This window comes from Leopardus geoffroyi, chromosome B1 (genome assembly GCF_018350155.1).
Source record: "Leopardus geoffroyi isolate Oge1 chromosome B1, O.geoffroyi_Oge1_pat1.0, whole genome shotgun sequence".
NCBI classification, from domain to species: Eukaryota; Metazoa; Chordata; class Mammalia; order Carnivora; family Felidae; genus Leopardus; species Leopardus geoffroyi.
This window is the reverse complement of record NC_059327.1, coordinates 131,786,001-131,807,818: the sequence shown is the minus strand read 5'-3', so window position 1 is coordinate 131,807,818 and position 21,818 is coordinate 131,786,001. Positions and strand designations below refer to the sequence as shown.

Below are 21,818 nucleotides of genomic sequence, written 5' to 3'. Positions count from 1 at the left end.
ACAACTGTGGGGGGGGGCAAACTTTTAAAAGTGATATAAAACTTGCATGAAGTTGTACTTTACCTCAAATAGTCAACCAAACTTGCAGAAACTGCTTGGTTGATAGTTGGGAGGAAGGGTGGGGGGAGGAGGGGGAAGCAGGTATTTGTCTAAAACTACTTCACAGCATAACTAGGAGATCACAGATTTTCCATCATGCCAGGTAGAGGAAAGCTGCGATTTTCAGGTAGGCAATTGAGCAGTTTGGGCGCGGGAGTCAGATAGTTAGAAGCCTTACAATCATCTCTTTGCTGCAGTATGAATGCTCAGGTCAGTTCCCTTATGAAACGTTTTAGCAACAATATGGCCTTTACAAATAAATGACGAATTACCATGCTACTTTATGTTAACGAAAATGAATAGACATTTATGTTAGGGTATTGGAGAAACTTTAGCCTTTTCCATTTTTCAAAGTATTATACACGCACAGAGAGAGAGAGAGAGAGAGAGAGAAGGCTAAACGCGTTTCCTTGGTAAACAGGTGCTGCAGGATGGAGGTGCAGCCACTCCCTTCCCCTGGGAAGGCTCTGAGCAACCCCCCCCGCCCCCCCCCCCCCCCCCCCCCCCGCGCCCGCCATAAGGAACGGAGTCCGGGAAGGGGGAGTTGGCATGGTTCAACGCAGAGGTTATTAGTACACAAGTGCTGGCATTCGGTCCATTTAGAATTCCAAAATAGAAACTAATGCTACCTCCACTTAAAATAAACCAAGGGACTATTTGTCAAACTGCAAATTTCCTCATTACTACCGAGAAGCAGAAGGAGAAAAGGGGCGGCAGGAAACTCACGAGGGAGTCTCCCACAGGCTCACGCGTCTCCCAGGTGCAGTCCGTCTTGCACAGGGTCCGCTTCTATGGTGACTGTGACTTCAACCCTGGAGCATCGCAACCAGGGAGGGAATACTCGATACCCAGTTTGACCAACCCCTGCTGCACCTCAGGAACCCCGGGCTTGCTCAGGTAGATTATGCAGAATGTAAGCCCAGCTCCTCTCCTGAACCCGGTCCCCAAAGGGAGCTAGCCTTCCTGCCCTCGGCCAGCAACCGCGTCTGCTCGCTTCTACCTTTGCTCATGATCCTCGCTCCGACTCCTCCAGTCCCAGGTGACGGGCGCTGGAACGCACGGGTGCAGCGGCCGCTATTTGTAAACACGCTCCACGTGCGCTCGCCCAGCCCCATTCGCAAGCCGCTCGTGGCACCTGAGGATGAGTAGCTTTCTCCAGAGCCCTCAGAGGGTGCGATTTTTATTCCACCTGAGAGAGGAGGAAGCCTCGCCCCCAGAGGAGAGCCACTGAAAGAAGGGCCAAGACAGGGTGGACTTGGACCGCCCCCTGCTGGCCGACTAAATAGTCTGCAGGCTAGAGCAGGCAGGGCTTTAGCCAAACCCTCGCCGCGCCTAAAGAAGCTGCAGCGGCCGGCCCCGCCCCCGCCCTCTCGCCGAAGACCCCGCCCCCGGGCCGCGCGCACTCGCCCGCGCAGGCCCCACCCCCTTGCCGACACAGCGTTCTTGCGGGGGCGCGCGCGTGCACCCTAATCCCCCGCCTTCCGGCTCCGGCGGCGACGCTCGCCGCTTGCCGCTGCCGCCGCGCCACCAGTGTCAGCCTCCCTCTAGAGACTCCATTTGCTTTCAGGGCGGTCTGGCCCCCGCGCGGGCTGGCGGAGAGCGATGCCCCCGGCCCGCTGACTGGCGTCCCCTGGGCCAAGCGCTCGCTCGCTGCGGCGGTGACACCCTGGTCGCCGGCGTCCACGGAGGAATCCGGGCTCCCTCCGCGTGAGCAAAGACGTCCCGCGCTCCGGAGCTCGCCCTGCGGGGAGAGGCCCTCGCTAACGCGGCTTGTCTCTGACCTCTTAATTTCAGGAGGTAGGCAATTCAGGTCCCGCTGTCACTCCAGATAATGCCTAAAAGCATTATTTGTCGGATTTTGCCATCACACTGATAGGAGGCGTTAATTTTCTCAATATAGTTGCAGGATAGATACGAGTAATGCCACAGACCCTGATATTGAAAAAAAAAATGTTTTTGGTATTTTCCTTTAGGTTTCGGAGGCACCGAGTGCTTATACAGCTCCCCACAGGAACTACTTCTGTTGGCCCATCGAGGATCATCTTTCACCAGGATTATTTTAACATCTTCACTGAGCCTTCCACTCCATACCTTCTACCATGAGTTCTGATTTCTACCAATGAAGTTTTTGATGCTTGCTTTAATCATGTGACACCACCTCTTGTCCGCCTTTTGCCTTTCCAGTTGCCAAATACATTAGGTATAAGTTTGTGTCATGTTAAAGTACAAAGTTTTCTGCCTGTCCATTTTCACCTTATTTGCACTGCTCACTTCTGTCCAGCTTGCCTTATCTCGCCTGCCTATGATTTCCATAACCACTCACTTGAATAATTAATCTCTAGCAGTCCTTGCCTAGAAGAGGCTGGATTCCATACAGTACATTGCCTGACAAAGACAGCGTCAGCGGATGAGTTTTTCCATTATATTTTCCCATGTCATGTCTACAAGTCCTCTCTTAAACTATTTATCCCTGACACATTTCTCAAAGTACTCCCACCTGAGTCTTAGTTCCTTTTGCAAAGAGTCTCTACCTGTAATGAAAGAAAAATTAAATACACAATAGGACTGTTTTAGAGACCTTACTGGTACAGATTGGTTGCAGTCTCCTTTGAGATTGCAGTTCATGAAAAGACCTTAAACTAAGTAGGGAGGAAGAAAGAAGATAGGTTTAGTTAAAACTAGTCCTTGTTGAAAGAACTTTGTAGGCTTTAAACAACAAAGTGAAGAGAGTCACATAGGCCTGGCCTGGAAATTGGCCAGCATACCATCCATCTAGGTCCTGCGGAGAAGGGAAGGGATCTTAAAACCCCATTTTCTAGTCTCATTGTATTCAAATCTAAGTTGTTAAATATCTTGTTCTAGTAATTGCTTAAAATATTGGACATTTAAAATGTTGGGGAAACGTAAGCGTGTGGTGTTGACAATTAAGGACAAGCTTGACATTATTAAGAAACTTGAGGAAGGCATATCTTTCAAAAAGCTTTCTGTAGTGTATGGAATTGGTGAATCCACGGTTCGTGATATTAAAAAGAACAAAGAAAGGATAATAAACTATGCAAACAGTTCAGATCCTACAAGTGGGGTATCCAAACGTAAATCAATGAAGTCATCGACATACGAGGAACTTGATAGGGTTATGATAGAGTGGTTTAACCAACAGAAAACAGATGGGATTCCAGTGTCCGGAACAATTTGTGCAAAACAAGCCAAATTCTTTTTTGATGCTCTGGGAATGGAAGGTGATTTTAATGCATCATCTGGCTGGCTAACTCGATTTAAGCAGCGCCATGGTATTCCAAAGGCTGCTGGTAAAGGAACAAAATTAAAAGGAGATGAAACTGCTGCCAGTGAATTTTGCGGTAACTTTCAGGAATTTGTCGAGAGAGAGAATCTACAACCGGAGCAAATTTATGGTGCTGATCAAACTGGATTGTTCTGGAAATGTCTACCATCAAGGACATTAGCTCTTGAAACTGAACAAACTACTTCTGGTTATAGGTCAAGCAGAGAGAGAATCATTATTATGTGTTGTGCAAATGCCACTGGTTTACACAAACTTAATCTTTGTGTTGTGGGAAAAGCAAAAAAACCCCGTGCATTCAAAGGAGCTGACCTTTCAAACCTTCCTGTCACTTACTTCAGTCAAAAAAGTGCATGGATAGAACATTCTGTTTTCAGACAGTGGTTTGAAAAGTACTTTGTGCCACAGGTACAGAAGCATTTGAAATCCCAGGGGCTTCTAGAAAAAGCAGTGCTTCTTTTGGATTTTCCCCCAGCACATCCAAATGAAGAATTATTGAGTTCAGATGATGGCAGAATAATTGTGAAATATTTGCCACCAAATGTCACAAGTCTAATTCAACCTATGAGTCAGGGGGTTCTAGCCACAGTAAAAAGATACTACCGAGCGGGACTTCTTCAGAAATACATGGGTGAAGGAATTGACCCAAAAATGTTTTGGAAAAATTTGACAGTGTTGGATGCAATTTATGAAGTATCAAGAGCTTGGAACATGGTAAAATCTAGTACCATAACCAAAGCATGGAAAAAACTGTTCCCTAGCAATGAAGAGAATTCAGGCATGAACATTGATGAAGGAGCCATTTTAGCAGCTAACTTAGCAACAGTTTTACAGAATACAGAAGACTGTGAACACGTTGACATTGAGAATATTGATCAGTGGTTTGACTCTCGGAGCAATGACTCAAGCTGTCAGGTGCTAACAGACAGTGAAAGTGCTGAGGACCAGGCCAAGCCTGCTGAACAAAAACATTCCAATAAGACTAGAAAAGCAGAACTGAATCCAGAGAAGCATATTAGCCATAAAGCTGCACTTGAATGGACCGAAAATTTACTGGATTATCTAGAACAACAAGAGGACATGCTTCTGTCTGATAAACTGGTATTACGGAGGCTTCGAACAATAATAAGAAGAAAACAGAAGATCCAAAATAACAAAAGTCATTAATAATACTCTTAAGTGTATTTGTATCTTTGTGACTTTATCTGCAGTGGAACTTCATTATCTTCTTTGAAGTGCTGTGGATTTTAAAGCTAAATACATTTTATAAATGATTTTAGGATTAGATGCCATTTTGGATTACTTAAATTACTGCTCTTTAATGTTGATTCTAGTACGTGACCATTGCCATCCATGTAACTTGTTTGTTTACTCTTTCTAATCTGTATTATACTAGTTAGATCATAAGGTACCTGAGGCCAGATATCTTGTGTCTGTTTTGTGCCTGAATTTCAATGTGTCTAATAGAGGACCGTGCACACTATAGGCAATCAATAAATCTTACTTAAATTAAATTTTTATGACTTGCTCTGAACTCCAGTTTCCAAATGAAATATGTTGGGGGTAAGTTTCCATTTCCATGATGTTTCCACCTGGTGAAATTTTAAGAACTTAGCAAAAATTTGTCAGTGCAACGAGAGCACTGAAGGAAAATAGTCTCAAACCTGAAATATGGGATTCTATATCAACAGTATTTGGGTAGTCAGCAATTCAGATTGGCCATCTCTGAGTATAATGAAGGAAGAAGAAATATAAAATGTCTCCAGGGAGAGGGCTTGTGCTTCACTTTTATTCCAACTGACAGCAGAGAGAGTTCCTTCAGAGTTGTAAAAAGAATGCCATCCCTATTTCAGAAAAAATAGTTTTCAGTTCCCAAACCGTCGTAATCAGAAGAGGTAAGAGTTATACTTTGTTGTCTTTCATTTCAATTCTTCATTAGAATAGATATATCAATAGTTCTTGTTTTTAATAAGCTGTTTGATATTTATATAACACTTCAAAGCTTACAAATTATGTTGTTTACTTTCTTATAGCATATTTTTTTCTGACGATAATTGAGAACATAAGCATGCATAAAATTTGTGGAACCATCCACCACATGAACAGTGGACTAACATTAAGTAGAACATGAGAAAGATTATTATAGAAGCGTATGGGCTGCTGTGTGACCATGGGCAAGTTATTTAACCCATATGTAAATTAGGAGTAATACCTGCCTTAGAGAGTTTTTGTGAGCAGCATATGATTTAATGTATGGATTTTAAGTATTATGGGCTTAGAAGAGGACCTGACTCCGCTTAAGTCCTCTTTGAATGTTAGCTACTGTTACTGAGTTCCTGAAACTATGAGTTTCAAAAGTTAATGCTGAACAGACCCGGTGTCTCTGTTGAGTAACTGTGAGGTTGCTGTGTTAGGAAAACCCTTTAAAGGGAAGTGAGATAAAAGACAAGTAACTAGCTTCAGTTGAAATAGAATAATAATTTATTTCAGTGAAAACTGAAAGGTTAATCCAATTTAGAAGTCATTTCCTGACCATCTATTGCTAGGCACAGTGAGGTCTGTGGGCACATTTAAGACATCTTAGATTGAATTATAAAATAAATGGGAATGGAATTATAATTTCTTTGCTCCCTGGCCTGCTAATAAAATAAATAGATGTTACCATTATTCATAGAAGAGAATCTATATTACTAGTATTGGCATAATTTACTGAAATAATAAAATACCTTAAAAGTAGATAAGATAATAAGCAGGACATTTGAAATATTTTATTAAATTACAGTAACAGAATCAGTAGAAAAATTCAGAGCAAAAGAAACATGACAAAAAACTCTGGTTATAGCAGTTAAGCCCAGCCATATATAGGGAGCTTTGTTGTGATTGATTTGAGATTTTAGAGACCCTGACAATTCTTCATGAGGCTATCATTAGAGTGCAGGGCCCTGCCTTTTGAGCTGAGGTTTTGGTTCAGGAAAGCCTATTTCAGAAAACCACTAAGAGTCCACTTTCTTTGGGAGAATTCACCTATTAACACACCTTCCTCAGTTTACACAGTTTCAGTTACTGGATGGGCCTGAGGAAATGAAGACTGTACATGGAATAAGTCCTGAGGCTATTTGGCTTCTTGGAGACTAAGAGATTCAAAGCTGATAATGGTAAAGACATATTTGAATGTTGCTTTGCATTTTTCACAGAGTCTTTTGCTAACAACTCTTCAAACTCCTTTCAATTACGATATTGAAATGGTTTAATCCTGTGTTTCATCATAGATGCTAATATAAAGTGTGCATTCTAATTCCATATTTAATTGTAATACAAAAATCTTTTCCCTTTTCCAAGTTATATGGTAATTATATTTTCTAGTTTGAGAAGCACAGAATTAATGTGCTCTCATTTGACTTTGTGCACTTTATTTGTTTAAAAAAATTTAAGTTTATTTATTTATTTTGAGACAGAGAGCACGTGAGCAGGGTTGGGGCAGAGAGAGAGGGGAGAGAGAGAGTCCCAAGCAGGCTCTGCACTGCCAGCACAGAGCCCAGTGCGGGACTCGAACTCCCCAACTGTGTGATCATGACTTGATCCAAAATCAAGAGTCAGCCGTTCAACCGACTGAGCCACCCAGGCACCTCTGACTTTGTGCACTTTAAAGAAAATAGTCACAAATTCTAACTTGGTCACCATTTACACAAGTACATATTTTTTAGAGGATTTGAAAGACTAACAAAATTCACACCAAATGGAAAGTGTTTGGCAATTAAGAGTATACTATTTATTTATGTATTTAAAAATTTTTTTAATGTTTTCTTATTTATTTTGGAGAGAGAGAGGCAGAGCATGAACAGGGAAGGGCAGAGAGAGAGACAGAATCCAAAGCAGCTCCAGGCTCTGAGCTGTCAGCACAAAGTCCACCATGGGGCTTGAACTCATTAACTGCGAGATCATCACCTGAGCTGAAGTCAGACGCTTAACTGACTGAGCCACCCAGGCCCCCCCAAGAGTATACTTTTTAAAAAGAAAAAGTATAGTTGGGATATTTATTATTTCATAATTCAATCTCAGAGAATAATACAGAGGTTGATTGGAAAACTTTGAGTGCTCAATCAATATAGAAGAATTGGTAGGGCCCAGATCAATAGCCACAGTCAATTTAAGCAGAATTATAGGATTATAATGGCAGTCTTCTTCTGGTATTCATTTTGTTTTCACTCTAGCTTCCGGCTGAGCTGTACAGTCACTTCATCATGAATTTTCTGGATTCAGGGAGGATCACAGTGGACTAAATGGCACAGCTGACTTGAAGCAGGACACAGCTACTTAAGTCACAGGCTCAGAGACACTAACCCTCCAGTGATATGACTAAAAGCCACCTAAATCAAATTTAGAACCTGTACTCCTAGTTTGGAACTCTTCAGGAAGGCTATGTCTACTTATTACCTGGATATTTTTGCAAAGTTGACCTTTCTTGATTTAAATATATACTTTATCTACATCCTAAGCAATGATACCTGTAAAATCACAGGTCTTGTGTGCCAATTGTGGTCTTTTTCTAGTTTAAAGTAAATACAAAACAATTTTTTTTAAATAATTTGACCATCTGTAACCTAAAATCATCTTGCATACCTCATTGGCACACTGAGAAACACTGGCCAAACAGGGTTGCTGAAGGTGAACAGACTGGAATGCAAACACCAGCTTCTCTACTTTCTCCTTAGATAACCTTGGCAGCTTTCTGGACCTCTCTAAACCTGTTTCTTCATACGTAAAATGTTGGTGGGTTATACAGGTACACTCCAAGGTTGCACAAACACCTGGTTTCCAGGCTCGGCCCAGGGAATGAGTCACAGCTGTTCTCTCACAGTGACCCTGCAGACTTACAGGGGGCCTGGGCACCCCTGTTGAGGTCTAAGGCACTGCCTCACCACTGGGAATGCTGGCTGGGGTGTCTGTATGAGTCAGAGGGCATTGCAGAGTCGCCAGGCTCCGGGGACCACAGAGTGTGCTGTCAATCACCACGGGGGCCCATTAGCAAAAACCAAAAAAACACAGGTGGGGCTTGCTCTAGCTGCAGTCTCAGATAACAGGGCTCAAAGAGAAATGTGTTCTTCCAAGCAGCTGAAGGCATACTCGTGAGATGATAAGCTTGTATGCTAAAAGCAGAAATGCAAACTGCCTGTGCAGATTCAGTGGGGAAGCAAGGGTAGATTTGGACCCAGTCACAAAGCAGCACTAGCATTACTATTAACAGCACCAATAGCACTGTCTCCCTCAAAATGACGAGTCCAGGGGTCACTGGGCCCGGTTTGCCCTGCACCATCCTGGTTTATACTAGTTCTCTCAGAGTAAGTGTTGTAGTGCTCCTTTAAATCTCAAGTGTCCCAGTTTAGGTGAGAAATCAGACGATTTCCCTACCGATGACCCAGAGAAAGGAGTTGATCCGCCCAAAGTCACACAGTGACCAAGAAGGAAGTAGAAGTTGCTTCTCTAAACTCCAGACAATGTGGCCTAGTAGCCAAGGATATAGGCTCTGTCTAGACAACAAGCCTCCAAGAGCTGGATTGTAATCTCTTTCACACTTCATCCTGGATCCCAGCACTGCACCTGCCTTCATGACACAGGCAGGAAGTCTCTTATTGAAATTCTGTCTCTCCTGGAGGACAAAGAGTGCTCCCAGGTCACGTGCTGAATGTCTGCTATGTGCCAGGCACAATGCTGAGTGTTCCACAAATCAACATATGCTTTGTGATCCTCAACACAAATCCTGTGAAGTGTAATAATACACCTGTTTCAGAGGGAGCCCCCAAAGGGAGCTGGCAGAGACCCAACCAAACATTCCTGTCCAAGACAGGGCCAGAGATCTCAGCCCATGAGGGAAGCTGTGGTCCTTGGTTCCCTCTTGGGCATCCATGCTACAGGAATCCATGAGGCACCAGCCAAAGCCTTTTGTAAAACCACATTTAGCACCCAGAAATGTGCTGGCTGTGTATAATTCCAGAGAAAGCTTCCACCAGTATTATTCCCCAGGTGGTTGAGAATCATTGTAAATCCATCGGGCTCAGAAAATCCTTGAATGAAGCTCCATGCAACTGACAGGTGCAATTGTCATGAGGGCCCCTTTTCAATCCCCTTCTGATCAAAAGATCAGGCCTGGGGCTGGAGGGTGGGTCTAGCCGTATCTCTACATGTCACCAGGGTGGCCAACATCACTTGGATGGATGGAAATCACTTGGGGGGTGCTGGAGCCCATTGCTGTTTGCAGCTTCTCTTTCTTCTTGTTCACATGACCCCAAGCCCCCAGCCTACCTACTTCTCACACTCATGTCAAGAATGTACTTGTTTAGTATAATTTGGAAAGCCAGAAACAAGAAGTATTATAAATGCATAATAAAGTATGTAAGAAATAACTGTCATTTACATTTGTAGCCAACCTAAAGATGAATATGAACATACTTAGTGTAGTTCCTTTATGGAGCTTTACATGTGATTTATGAATATCCCTACAATTTTGAACATAGACCAGAATAAAAATTTCATGGGGATTTTTATTTTCATAGTGACCCTATAATGAGATTATCAGCTATTACCAGTAATAACTAATTAAATCACTGAGGGATATAGTAGAGTTACTGTACAGATATCAAAGAAAATCCATGAGATTTTGGAACTCTTAACTTTTTTTTTAACAGAGAAAAACTGACTGTAAAGTAGTCTCATTAACCTATGAGGTAACCTCTATCAAAGTGCTTTTGTTCTCATGGGGAATCTTAACCAAATCACATCTAATTTCTTCTAATTATAAATGATACCTAATTCTTTGCTCCATTTCAGAATATGTTGATCTTCTGGAGTTTATTTACAAAGAAAACACAACTACCTTTGAGCCTAAAAAAAGACAAAGTAAACTTAAGGCAAATAGTTTTTCTCATTTACTGGAGCAACTTTTTCTTGTCATAAAGTTTTAAAGATACCTTTTTCTTCATGAGAAATGTCTGAGGTTATGCCTGTAAACTTAGTGTGTTAATTTGAGATGATAGAGAGCATAGATATTTTCTTTAATTCCCTTTTTGGTTTTAAAAAATTAGCTTCAAAGTTCAATTCAATAGGAACTTTAATAATCTGTGTGATCTAATACAAACTAATATACTTTAAGCTCTTTCAGAATAATCACAACACAAAGCTGTCTCACAAAGTATAGTTGTATTTTTAAAATAATTGTAATTTTGGGACAATAAGAGATAGCATTTCCATTTTCTGTTAATCAGCTTTTGGGGCCATTTACTGATTGACTTTAACATTTAGGGAGTTTGTGTCTCCCCTGTGTATTAATAATAAGATATTTCACTGATAGCACATAAAATACTTAATTACTTTTCTGTAAAAACTAGAGAATGCAGACACAAACTAGAGCTTGTGTCTCCTCTGTGTATTAATAAAATATTTCACTTATAGCACATAAAATACCTAATTACTTTTCTGTAAAAACTAATAGAGAATGCAGGGTTTTATCCTGCACTGTACAAATATTCAGTACTATAGATTAGGCTCATGTCAGCTAAATGGGCACATATATAATAAATTCATTTCTACCATGAGAAAAAAGACTGTATTTTCATTGATCCTAAGATACACATTTTACTGTTTATGAAATTGGGGTAATTCTTACAATCAATAGCATTTTATAATTATAGTTGACAGCATTTTTGTTTTTATTTTTTATTAAAAAATTTTTTTAATGTTTATTTGTTTTTAAGACAGAGAGAGACAGAGAATGAATGGGGGAGGGGCAGAGAGAGAGGGAGACACAGAGTCAGAAGCAGGCTCCAGGCTCTGAGCCATCAGCCCAGAGCCCGACGCGGGGCTCCAACTCACGAACCGTGAGATGGTGACCTGAGCCGAAGTCGGACGCTCAACCGACTGAGCCACCCAGGCGTCCCCATTTTTGTGTTTTTAAATGATACCTAATATTGTTTAGATTTCATGAAATATGATAAAAACTTTTTTGTGTGTGTTAATCTTGCCTTCCTTTTTAAAATAGAATAATGGTGTACATAAAAATTTTTCATTTAGATTTATGTTTATAAAATAATTATATATATACTACATATATACTATATACTATATACACTATATATGAATATGCAAAAGTTAGATATTAAAATAATCCAGCTTCAGAAGTCCTATTTTGTAATACCATCAATTGCTCACACACACACTTCTGTTTTACACACACACTTCTAATTTGGGAGAAAAGGTAGGGTATTCCTTTTAATTACAGAATGTTTTTAAAAGATGTGTAGCTTTATTTTATTTAAATATATAAGATAAATTGTAGAACTAAAAAAGTGTAGCTAAGTAGTGGTTTTATGGCCAAATAATGATACATTATTTGATCCATTCTAATGATACATTTTAATGATTCGTATGTGAATTAAACTTGGTAAGAAGTTTCTAGATTGCTCAAGAATAGCATGTTTTCTTGTTTATATGTTCTATCCATATGACATACATAATAGTTTTTTAAATACATTTATTTAGGTTTCCTTAGTTTTTTGTTTTTTTGTTTTTTTAAAGTAAGCTCTATACCCAATGTGAGCTTGAACTCATAAACCTGAGATCAAGAGACACATGCTCTACTGACTGAGCCAGCCAGACACCCCAACATTTCCTTAGTTTTAGCCCAACATCCTTTTTCTGTTCCAGGATCCTATTCAGGAAGACACATTACGTTTAGTTTTCATATCTCCTTAGACTCATCTGGACTGTAACAGTTATTTAGAATTTACCTGTTTTTGATGCCCTTGACAGTTTCGAGGAGTACTGATCAGATGTTTTGTAGGATGTCCCTATATCATAATTTTTGTTGTTTTTCTTTGTGCATTCCTTGCCTACCCTAACATAAAGAAGATTGTGAAAGTGCTATGATTAGAAATACATTATACAAGTATGAGAGAGAGAGAGAAAGAGAAATTTTGATGAGGATCAGGGAAGGCTTCTCATCACAGGTAAAGCACAAGCTTGCTCTTGAAGAAATTAGTTGTGTTATGGTGGGATAGGGGGAATGAATATGAACGATGCAAGTCATATTGTAGTGACAAACTGATATGATTTCAACATGTTTATTAAAGGTGTAATTAGAAGTAACAGTGTAAAGTTTGGTAGCTGGCTGAAGGTTCCCCCCCCACCCCCGACACCAAATGGCTGTTTTGTAATTCTGACACTAACTACCCAGAGTTAGATTCTACAAGTTTAAGGGCTCCATTCCACAAGACTGTCCTCACTTTAGATGCTAGTTGCTGGTACCAGGTCCCCACTAAGTTTACCCACACTTCTGTCTGACGGTTACAAAGCTGGGGTTTTTCACACTCACACCATTACAATTATAGTTTATTATAAAGGATGTGACAGACTCCCAGATGTAAGGATACATAAGGTGAGATCCACAGGGGCCTCTTTCCCTGAGGAGTTTGGTGTGCCAACCTCCTAGCACATAGATACACATTTGTGGGAGCTTTCTAATTTCTCTTCTTTAAAATGTTTTATGAAGGTTTAAGCATGTAAGTATGATTGACTAACTCATTGGCCATTGATGATTCATTCAATTTCCAGCCCTCTCCCCTCTCCAGAGTTGGGGTGGGGCCAAAGCTTTCAAGCTTCTAATCAAAGCAACCAGCCTCTATCCTGAAGCTATCTAATGGCCCATCAAGAGTCATGTCATTAGAACAACTACCACCATCAATTCCAAGTTAACCTAGAGGAAAAAGTGGAGAATGAGAAGACACACATAAGTGGAGGAACAAAAGTGTAAATGTTTGAAGGAGAAAGAATAAAGAGGGAGATTGAGGTGCAGAAAGAGATGAGCAGGTCCCTATCTTTTGAGGGAGAAGTTGGAGAAGGAGAATGTGCTCCTCAGAGTCACCGTCATCATCTTATCTGCCAATGTTCTTAAATGACATATGTACACACAGCTGTCATAAAAAGCAAGATATTCCAGAACACTGCAAGTCTTGGTGGAGGATTGTTTAACTTCCTATTTCTAGACTTCTCTACCCCAGTTAAGCCAATTTATTCTCATCTTGGGCTCCATCTGATACTCTGAACCTAGATTTGGTTCTAAAATGCCCCCCTTAAGCAGCTAATTTTAACTCTTTTGGTCCTTTTTGCTATTTCTATAAATATAATCTTACTCTCTTTTGTGGCTGACAATTGTCTTCTTTCCTCTTGCTACTTAGCACTGGATCATTCATCTATTTCACTAATACTTTTTTAAACACCTACAATGTACTTTCATAAATTTAAGCTTCAGGAGAGCAGGGACATTAAATGCCTGGGCAATCCAGGACAATCCAGTCCCGAATAGTTCTGGTACAAATGTCAATAAATATTAGTTGACAGAATGAATCAGTATTATATTGAGCACTATATACATAGTTAAGATAAAAATTCTGTTCTCAAGGATCTTATAATAAAAGAGTGGGGGGAAAATGGGGGCATCTATGTGGCTCAGTCAGTTAAGCATCTGATTCTTGGTTTTGGCTTAGGTCATGATCTCATGGTTTGTGAGTTTGAGCCCCATATTGGGCTTTGTGCTCACAATGAAGAGCCTGCTTGGGATTCTCTGTCTCCCTCTCTCTCTGCCCCTCTCCTTCTCATGCTCTCCCACTCTCTCTCAGAAATTAACAAATAAACACTTAAAAAACACAAAAGAGTGGGAGAACATAATTTCTTCAAATGATTACAGTAAACAATTGTTTAATGAAAGTCAGAAAGGAGAAAATCTCCCATATGTTTTGGACCACAAAAGACTACGTCTTCAGTGAAAGGGAATTGGAAATAACCTTACAGGAGGAGCAGTAAGAAAACTTTATTGTCCAGACCTTGGCTGTGAGTGGGAGGAATAGAAACATTTTTCTTGAGAATTTATTTATTATTATATTTTTTAATGTTTATTTATTTTTGAGACAGAGAGAGACAGAGTATGAACAGGGGAGGGGCAGAGAGAGAGGGAGACACAGAATCTGAAGCAGGCTCCAGGCTCTGAGCCATCAGCCCAGAGTGGGGCTCGAACTCACAGACCGCGAGATCGTGACCTGAGCTGAAGTCAGACGCTTAACCGACTGAGCCACCCAGGCACCCCAGAGAATTTATAAACACAAGCTTGACTTCATAGGTTTGCAATATGAATTTACTCTATCTGTAGGGTCCCCAGAACATCAAACTGAGGGTTTAATTTAAGGTGGCTAAGCTTGTAGGACCTTGGTAGGAATAACACAAATCCTCTCTGAAAGAATACAACTTCAGTGCAGGCCTCAGAAAAAAACTTCCATGGATAAAGTTCCAAAGATCAACAGCTCACAGAGAACAAGAGCTCACAAGGCACCCTGGTAAGAGCCAGCAGAAACAATTGAGAACAGTACCAGACTCCACTTAGACTCTACCTATTGGAATTATTAGGTATAGAATGCAAACATTGCAGTTTAGTTTGTATACAGAGACATCAAAATATGAGCAAGGAATAGGAGACTTAAAAAAAAAAAGATCAAGAAGATTTGAAAAGTAAATAGAAGTTCGACAATAAAATATAGTTATGAATATAGTAATTACAAATGGGTCACTGTGACCTCTGTCAGAGCACAGTGATTTGAGGGATGGGAGCAGAATGAAGTTAATAGTCAGTTGAAGCGTTAATAACAGTAAATAAACTATACTTATATTTTTTGTGCTTTTCCTGTATGTGTGTGATATTTTACAATTTTACAATATTAAATAGAAGTTAATAAGTGATGAAAAAATAAGAAAGGTAAGCACAGACTATTTCTAGTACCTTTCAGTGGTGACAAAACTGATGGTGATGAGGAAAGACAGGGAATCCCTTCCTCCTTCAGTGGATAACAATCCTACTTCCAGATAACAATCCTACTTCCTTCTCTTTAACTAAAGGAAAATGGGAGATGGCATAAAGAGGGAGGGTGGGAAGATGAGGGAGAGGGGGAAAGAAGATTAGGAATAAGAAGAAAAGGCAAAGTAAAAGGGGAAAGGAGGGAGGGGAAAACCCATATAACTACATCGAGGGATCCCCTGGTTCCTCTGCTGGACTTTGTGGCAATGGAGAAAAATACGAACGTGGGAGAGAAAAGGGGGCCATGTGAAGCACATTCTAGGTCGATCAGCTTGAAAATGAACATTATATTAAGATTTAACTTTTTGACTGTCAGTCATTAATTACAATTAAAAACTTAATGCTAACCTAATCCTCTCTAATTTCATTTTCAACCAGAAGAACTGGATTTGAACCTAACCAAAACCTACAAACTCCATTCTGCAAACCTTGAAACATCACTGCTTCTTAAAAACAAAAAGTGTAAAGTAGGACATTCAGTTGTCAGCTTGAATTTCTCTTTTTTTATAAACATGGTTAAATCCTCTCAGAGAACCAGGCCTAGGGCAAGGGGAAGGGCATGAAGCCCACCCACTATTGGATTTCATAGATCTACAGAAATGTAATTCATCTTCTTGATTTTGTAGTACTAAGGATTAAACATCTATCCAACTCCTTTGAATGAAGTTAAAAGTCAGGTAATATTAAAAAAGCACAATATGATTTTCAGACAAATAGAACAGTATGTCCATTTTAGTTCTTTTCAAAATGGCAAGTCAAAGCATATTTTATTTCAAATACAAAATAATAGCATAATTATATAATTAGAAACATTTCTCAATTCTAGTCATTGTTCTCTCATCTTATTTTACAAAGTACTTTAGAATGACCATTACATTTTCTCCACATTATGCTTCTATTTGAAAAGTAACCTGACATTGGGATGTTGTATTCATTATGACTCATTATAATGCAAATGTTATAATCCAACCTATACTGGTTTGAAGGAGGAATGTCAAAGTTCATTGAGCACTGGACTCCACAGTTCAGAGGGAAACCTGGCATTAGGTGTGGCTTGATTGAGGACCTAGCTATGTTTTTAGGATCCATCTCTGGTGTCAGCCAGGCTGGCTCCTCCCATCACATAAGGGTATTGTTGAGCTCTAAGCCCCATTTTCTACTCATAGCATCAAATCCACCTCCAGCAAATGTCTCCTCATTCCTTCGTGGCTCTGATAACTAATGTATGCCATTAGGCTGGAGCTATAGACAATGGGATGGGTCTGACTGCCTGGCTTAACTGAATCAGGGCCCAAAACCGTTAGGGTTAGAGCAGGGAATTGTCCCTTCTAAGCAGCATTGCTGAGAATGAGAGAGGGGTGGTGTCCAAATAAAACTGGAATAAAAGTATACAAGCAGATTTTACTTAATTGTGCATTTTGATCAAGACACTATGGCCAATTTCTCCCTTCCCTTTGCCACTCTCTTGTTACGTATTTATTTAACAATTATTGAGTATCTTCTATATCTCAGGCACTGTTTTAGGAGTTGGAAATATAAGATTAATGCTTTATTATATCACCCAAAATGGAAACCCAATCATATACTTGCAATACAATATTGTTTTGATAAATTATAGAGTGGAACATATATATGTAAATGAATATAAAATTATGATTATTTCTGGTGTGGCAAGGATAATACTCTGGCTACCAGGAGGAAGAACTTTTCTGAAAGAAAAGTTTCTCTCGAACTAGAATTGTGTTCAAGGTTTTCCCCATCACCGTCCTTTACCCCTAATGGAAATTGCTCAAACTGTTAGTTGATAGAAAGAGGATATGCAGCATCTAAACAGGGTTTTCCTAAAATGTGGAACAAGTTTGTAATTTAAAGAAAAAAGAATTCTATCCCTTCTATTATTTATTATTCAAGCTTAACCATTAAAATAAAAATTAACATATGTGAAACCATCCTATATTAATACAAATGAGAAGGCAAATATATAGTTCTTTTGGTTAATCTATTTCCCCACCCTGGGATATTTGAGGTCACAAAACCAGGGCCTGGGAGAACCAGATTTTAATGAAATTCCTACAAAAAGATGTCTAGAAGGCTTGTTGCTTCAGATGTAGCAAAACAATATCTGATTGGCAAGTGGCCACTTGCCACTTAGCAAGTGGCTAAGTTTTCTCCCACTTAGCCAGAATCCTAAAATTAATTTTCACAATGTTCTGTCCCCGTGTAATCCTTATGCTTTAGAGAGGTGGAACTGTGAGGTGGGCTGACTGGATTCTGACTGCCTGGGTTGGAATTCTTGCTCTGCCTTATCCTAACTGTGTGATTTTTTCTCTCTGTTTCTCTTTCCTCATCTATAAGATGAAGATAATAACAGGACCTACCTCAGAGGATGGGTATGAGGATTACATGGATTAATATATGTAAAGTGCTTAGCATGCTTGGAACATAGTAAAGGGTATGTGTTTGGTTAAATACACACTAAACACACACACCCCATGTGCACACACACCACACAAACACACACAGAGTAATTTCACACATGTTGGATAGTCAAACTGGAATTATGATTTTATAATTCCCTTATATAACTATAAAGGAGTATTTTATTATTCAACTTGGCTTATTCACTGAAGACTATTAAAACTTGAAGGATTAGATTGGATATCTTGCATACACATGAACTTTCTAACTCTTCCATTGAAGATGGCTATCACAAGTACTTGTATTTAATACGTGTTTTATAGTGTCATAGTTGTATGTGTTCCACAACAAGTCCGCAATGGGTATAAAAATTCACAAGTATCATGAAAATAAAGGGGGAAAAAGGTCTCATTTCTAGTTATAGCTTCTCGATGGTGTTCATTTTTCATTTCTTTCTTTCTTTCTTTCTTTCTTTCTTTCTTTCTTTTTCTTTCTTTCTTTCTTTCAAGAGAAAGAGGGGGAGGGGCAGAGAGAGAAGAAGAGAGAGAATCTTAAGCAGGCTCCACACCCAGCATGGAGTCCAATACGGGGCTCAATCTCATGACCTTGAGATCGTGATTGTGAGATCATGACCTGAGTTGAAATCAAGAGTTGGTTGCTTAACCGACTGAGACACCCGGGCGTCCCAATTTTGCATTTCTGAACATATATTGGCAATGGGAATATAAAGACCAAAAGGAAGCTTTTCCACTTAGTGTCAAAGAAAAGCCACAGCATACTTAAGGAATTCAGGAATGAATGCAGGAAAACTGTAATGAGGCATCTGGGACACTTGTTCTTCATCATTTGTGAAATATGTGGTATTTCTTAACCAGGGAAGTACTGTGCTTCTAAAAGGCGTTCAAGAATGTGCAGATACCTTATACTTACATAATATTATTTGTCATCTCTCAATAAATCTGTGGGGGGGGGGGCGGGAAGGAATGTGCAGGTGCTACCAGCATTTAATGGGCTTGGAATAGGAATGCTAAATGTCTTGTAAAGAGGGGGAGAATCCTGCAAAATGAAAAATCGAGATGCTCAAAATGCCAATGGCACCTGGTCTTCCTGCACTGATGATCACAAAGAATGCTGTAAGACAAACAACTGGCCTGGAACATGGGAGACCTGTGCTGTGGACCTGCTTGACTCCCCAACTAGCTCTCTGACCTTGAGGGAGTCCTGGAATCACTCTGGATTTCAGTTTCCTCACTTATAAACATAATGGAAAAAGTCCCTTTCATCACTACTTGTTGAGTTAAAAGTCTAAAGATGGTTACTTTGCTTTTTTAACAATAACTTTTCAGCAATATCCTCTCCAAGCGACGTGATAATCTATTTGAAGCCGCAACCTTGCACAAATACTGTCCTAAAAATATTCTAATAAGTCTTTAACAAAAATATTTAGTTTTAATTGGAGTAAAAAAATTGAACAAACCTGAATTCAATTTTAATGTGAAATTATTATTATTTTCTAATTTAATATATCTGTACTATATTTCAATTTATTCCTATTCAATTTATTCCTAGTCCACTCTAGAAAGCTGCATCTAAAAAAATGAGAGCACATAAAAATTCAGTTATAAATAATATCATCATAGTTCTCCTTCTCAGAAGTAAATATCAAATAATACACATAATGAGAAAAGGCCTATCTGACCAACAGAGCTAATGATCTCCCTTACAGAGACAGTTTATCAGCAAATTCTGACCATATTTAGAGTTGGCCAATTTCAGTGTTTGTCTCTTGAACCTAATAACTGTAACTCACCCAAAATTGTTATATTAAATTTGCAACTTATAATATAGGGTTAACTGATGCAGAGCATATTTTTTACATTTACATGGTGAGCACCTAAAGTTTAGTTCTTTCATTTTTATTATATAATTACTTAATTTTATCATATGACTAGACTCTTATTCTATATAAAGTGAACACTATTAAATATTGATGTTAAAGGATTGACAAAGAAATCCAATCCAATATACTCTGCCTTTGCTTTGCTAAAACCCAAGGATGGAAAGTTTCTCACATAATATTTTTCCTCCTAAGGAAAGCAGTTTGTTGCCAATATCACGCAAGCCCCTGTGTGAAAATGAAGTTGATGCGTGCCACTGAGAGTAGCGGAGACCACCTTCCTTGTGAAAATATTTTAGCCATTTTGAGTCAGGAGAGGTGCTATTTAATTGTGTTCTGCACGTGGGCATTCAGTCCATTCTGACTGATTCATGGATCTGCTCTAAGCTGCGCAGCTTCATTTTGAGACCTGGGATAAAATACATAAAAGCCATTACTGGATAGCATCGGCAAACTCCAGATCCAAAATAGATTTCTAAAAACAAAAACTCCCTAAATCTCTGAGCTCCTGATGGGAACACAAGAACAACAACAACAACAACAAAGTGAGCTTTTGTGACACATGAGCCAAAATAAGTAAAATCACTTCTTCACCTTCCAAGAGCCTTTTTTATCCATGTAATTGTTTAAATATACCCTTATCGTAGGAGATAAAAAGACATGTGGGAGGATTTTTCTGTTTGTTTTGTTTAATTTGTAGGAAAATAAATTACTTTTTATTTGAAATAAAATCTCTTCTTTACAAATCTTTAAAACTCCAATTTCTAAATAATTGCTTATGTCTTATATCAATAGTTATTGCTAACAACTGATAATATCAGTCATATCCTTGGCTGGAAAGGCTAAATGATATTTTTAAAATATTTTCTTGGGAAACATAAAAATATATTCTAGTAGTATATTCTAGTAGAATAGTAGGGTTACTATTCTAGTGGTATGAAGCTACCTTAGCTTTTAAAGTACTTTTTATACAGAAGGTATGAACACATGGCCATTCATTCATGTTGTGAACAGAATTCATTTTGAAAAGTTAAAAATTCTTTAAAACAATTTTTTTAATGTTTATGCATTTTTGAGAGAGACAGAGCACGAGTGGGGGAGGGGCAGAGAGAGAGGGAGACACTGAATCTGAAGCAGGGTCCAGGCTCTGAGCTGTCAGCACAGAGCCTGACATGGAGCTCGAACCCACAAACTGTAAGGTCATGACCTGAGTTGAAGTTGGACACTTAACGAAGGAGCCACCCAGGTGCCCTGAAAAGTTAAAAATTCTATATTTTGATGATAGTTAATTTTTTCCATTATAAAATGATTGTGTGCTTATTATGAATTATGGATAATAGTAATGAAGGTAAAAATTAAGAAAAATATATATCACGGTCAAAGAAAATTATAGTTAGCATTTTGGTGTATATACGTCTAATGTTACATTAGATACATTACATGTTAATTAAATACATTAATGTTTTTAAATTAAATTATAATTTGTGCTGATTAAATGAATTAACATATTTATGCAAAGTAAAACATAGGCATAGTTTAAAATCAGAGTACTGTAAGATTTATAACAGTAATCCCCTCCCTTTCCTACCCCTGAGCCTCTATCCCCAAATTCAACAATTATTTTCTTTTTTTTTTTTTTTTAATTTTTTTTTTTTCGAGCATGAACGGGGGAGGGGCAGAGAGAGAGGGAGACACAGAATCGGAAACAGGCTCCAGGCTCTGAGCCATCAGCCCAGAGCCTGATGTGGGGCTTGAACTCACGGACCGTGAGATCGTGACCTGGCTGAAGTCGGACGCCTAACCGACTGCGCCACCCAGGCGCCCCACAACAATTATTTTCAATAGTTTGTGTGGATTCCAATATTGTCTCCACATCCAAAGATATCCACATCCTGATCTCCAGAACCTGGGAATATGTTACCTTACTTGGTAAAAGGGATTTTGCTGATGTGATGAAGTTAAGCCCTCTTGAGATGGGAAAATTGTCCTGGGTTATCTGGGTAGGACTGATGTGATCTCAAGGGTCCTTATAAGAAAGAGGCAGGAGGATTGGAATCAATAGTAGGAAGTATAATGATCGAAGCAGGAGGTTGGAGTGATGCAAGGAAGTCCAGTTAACAGTCCATCTGAACACCTAGCAAACAGGCAACATCCTCTGCCAGCCAAGTAAGTGAGCTGTCTTAGACTTTAGCCCTGCAAGCCAAATAATG

The 21,818-nt window shown here is 39.3% G+C and overlaps 2 protein-coding genes across 2 annotated transcripts in view; one reads left to right on the top strand and one right to left on the bottom strand.

Annotated features, from left to right (window-relative positions):
• Nucleotides 1–1,306, bottom strand: part of FAM13A (family with sequence similarity 13 member A) — a 362,868-nt gene extending 361,562 nt beyond the window's left edge. Inside the window, exon 1 of the mRNA XM_045473125.1 lies at nt 1,100–1,306. The gene's annotated coding sequence lies outside the window, so the exon portion shown is untranslated. The remainder of the gene's footprint in view (nt 1–1,099) is intronic.
• A 259-nt stretch (nt 1,307–1,565) lies between these two features.
• TIGD2 (tigger transposable element derived 2) lies at nt 1,566–4,914 on the top strand. The gene is made up of 2 exons (XM_045473052.1): nt 1,566–1,896; nt 2,073–4,914. Exon 2 carries the CDS (start codon nt 2,990–2,992, stop codon nt 4,565–4,567), a length of 1,578 nt encoding a protein of 525 aa, XP_045329008.1. The 5' UTR covers nt 1,566–1,896; nt 2,073–2,989; the 3' UTR covers nt 4,568–4,914.
• Nucleotides 4,915–21,818: the final 16,904 nt, after the last annotated feature.

Excerpts from the sequence above, each read along its gene's own strand:
- TIGD2 (XM_045473052.1), top strand. The coding sequence starts at position 2,990 with ATGTTGGGGAAACGTAAGCGTGTGGTGTTGACAATTAAGGACAAGCTT.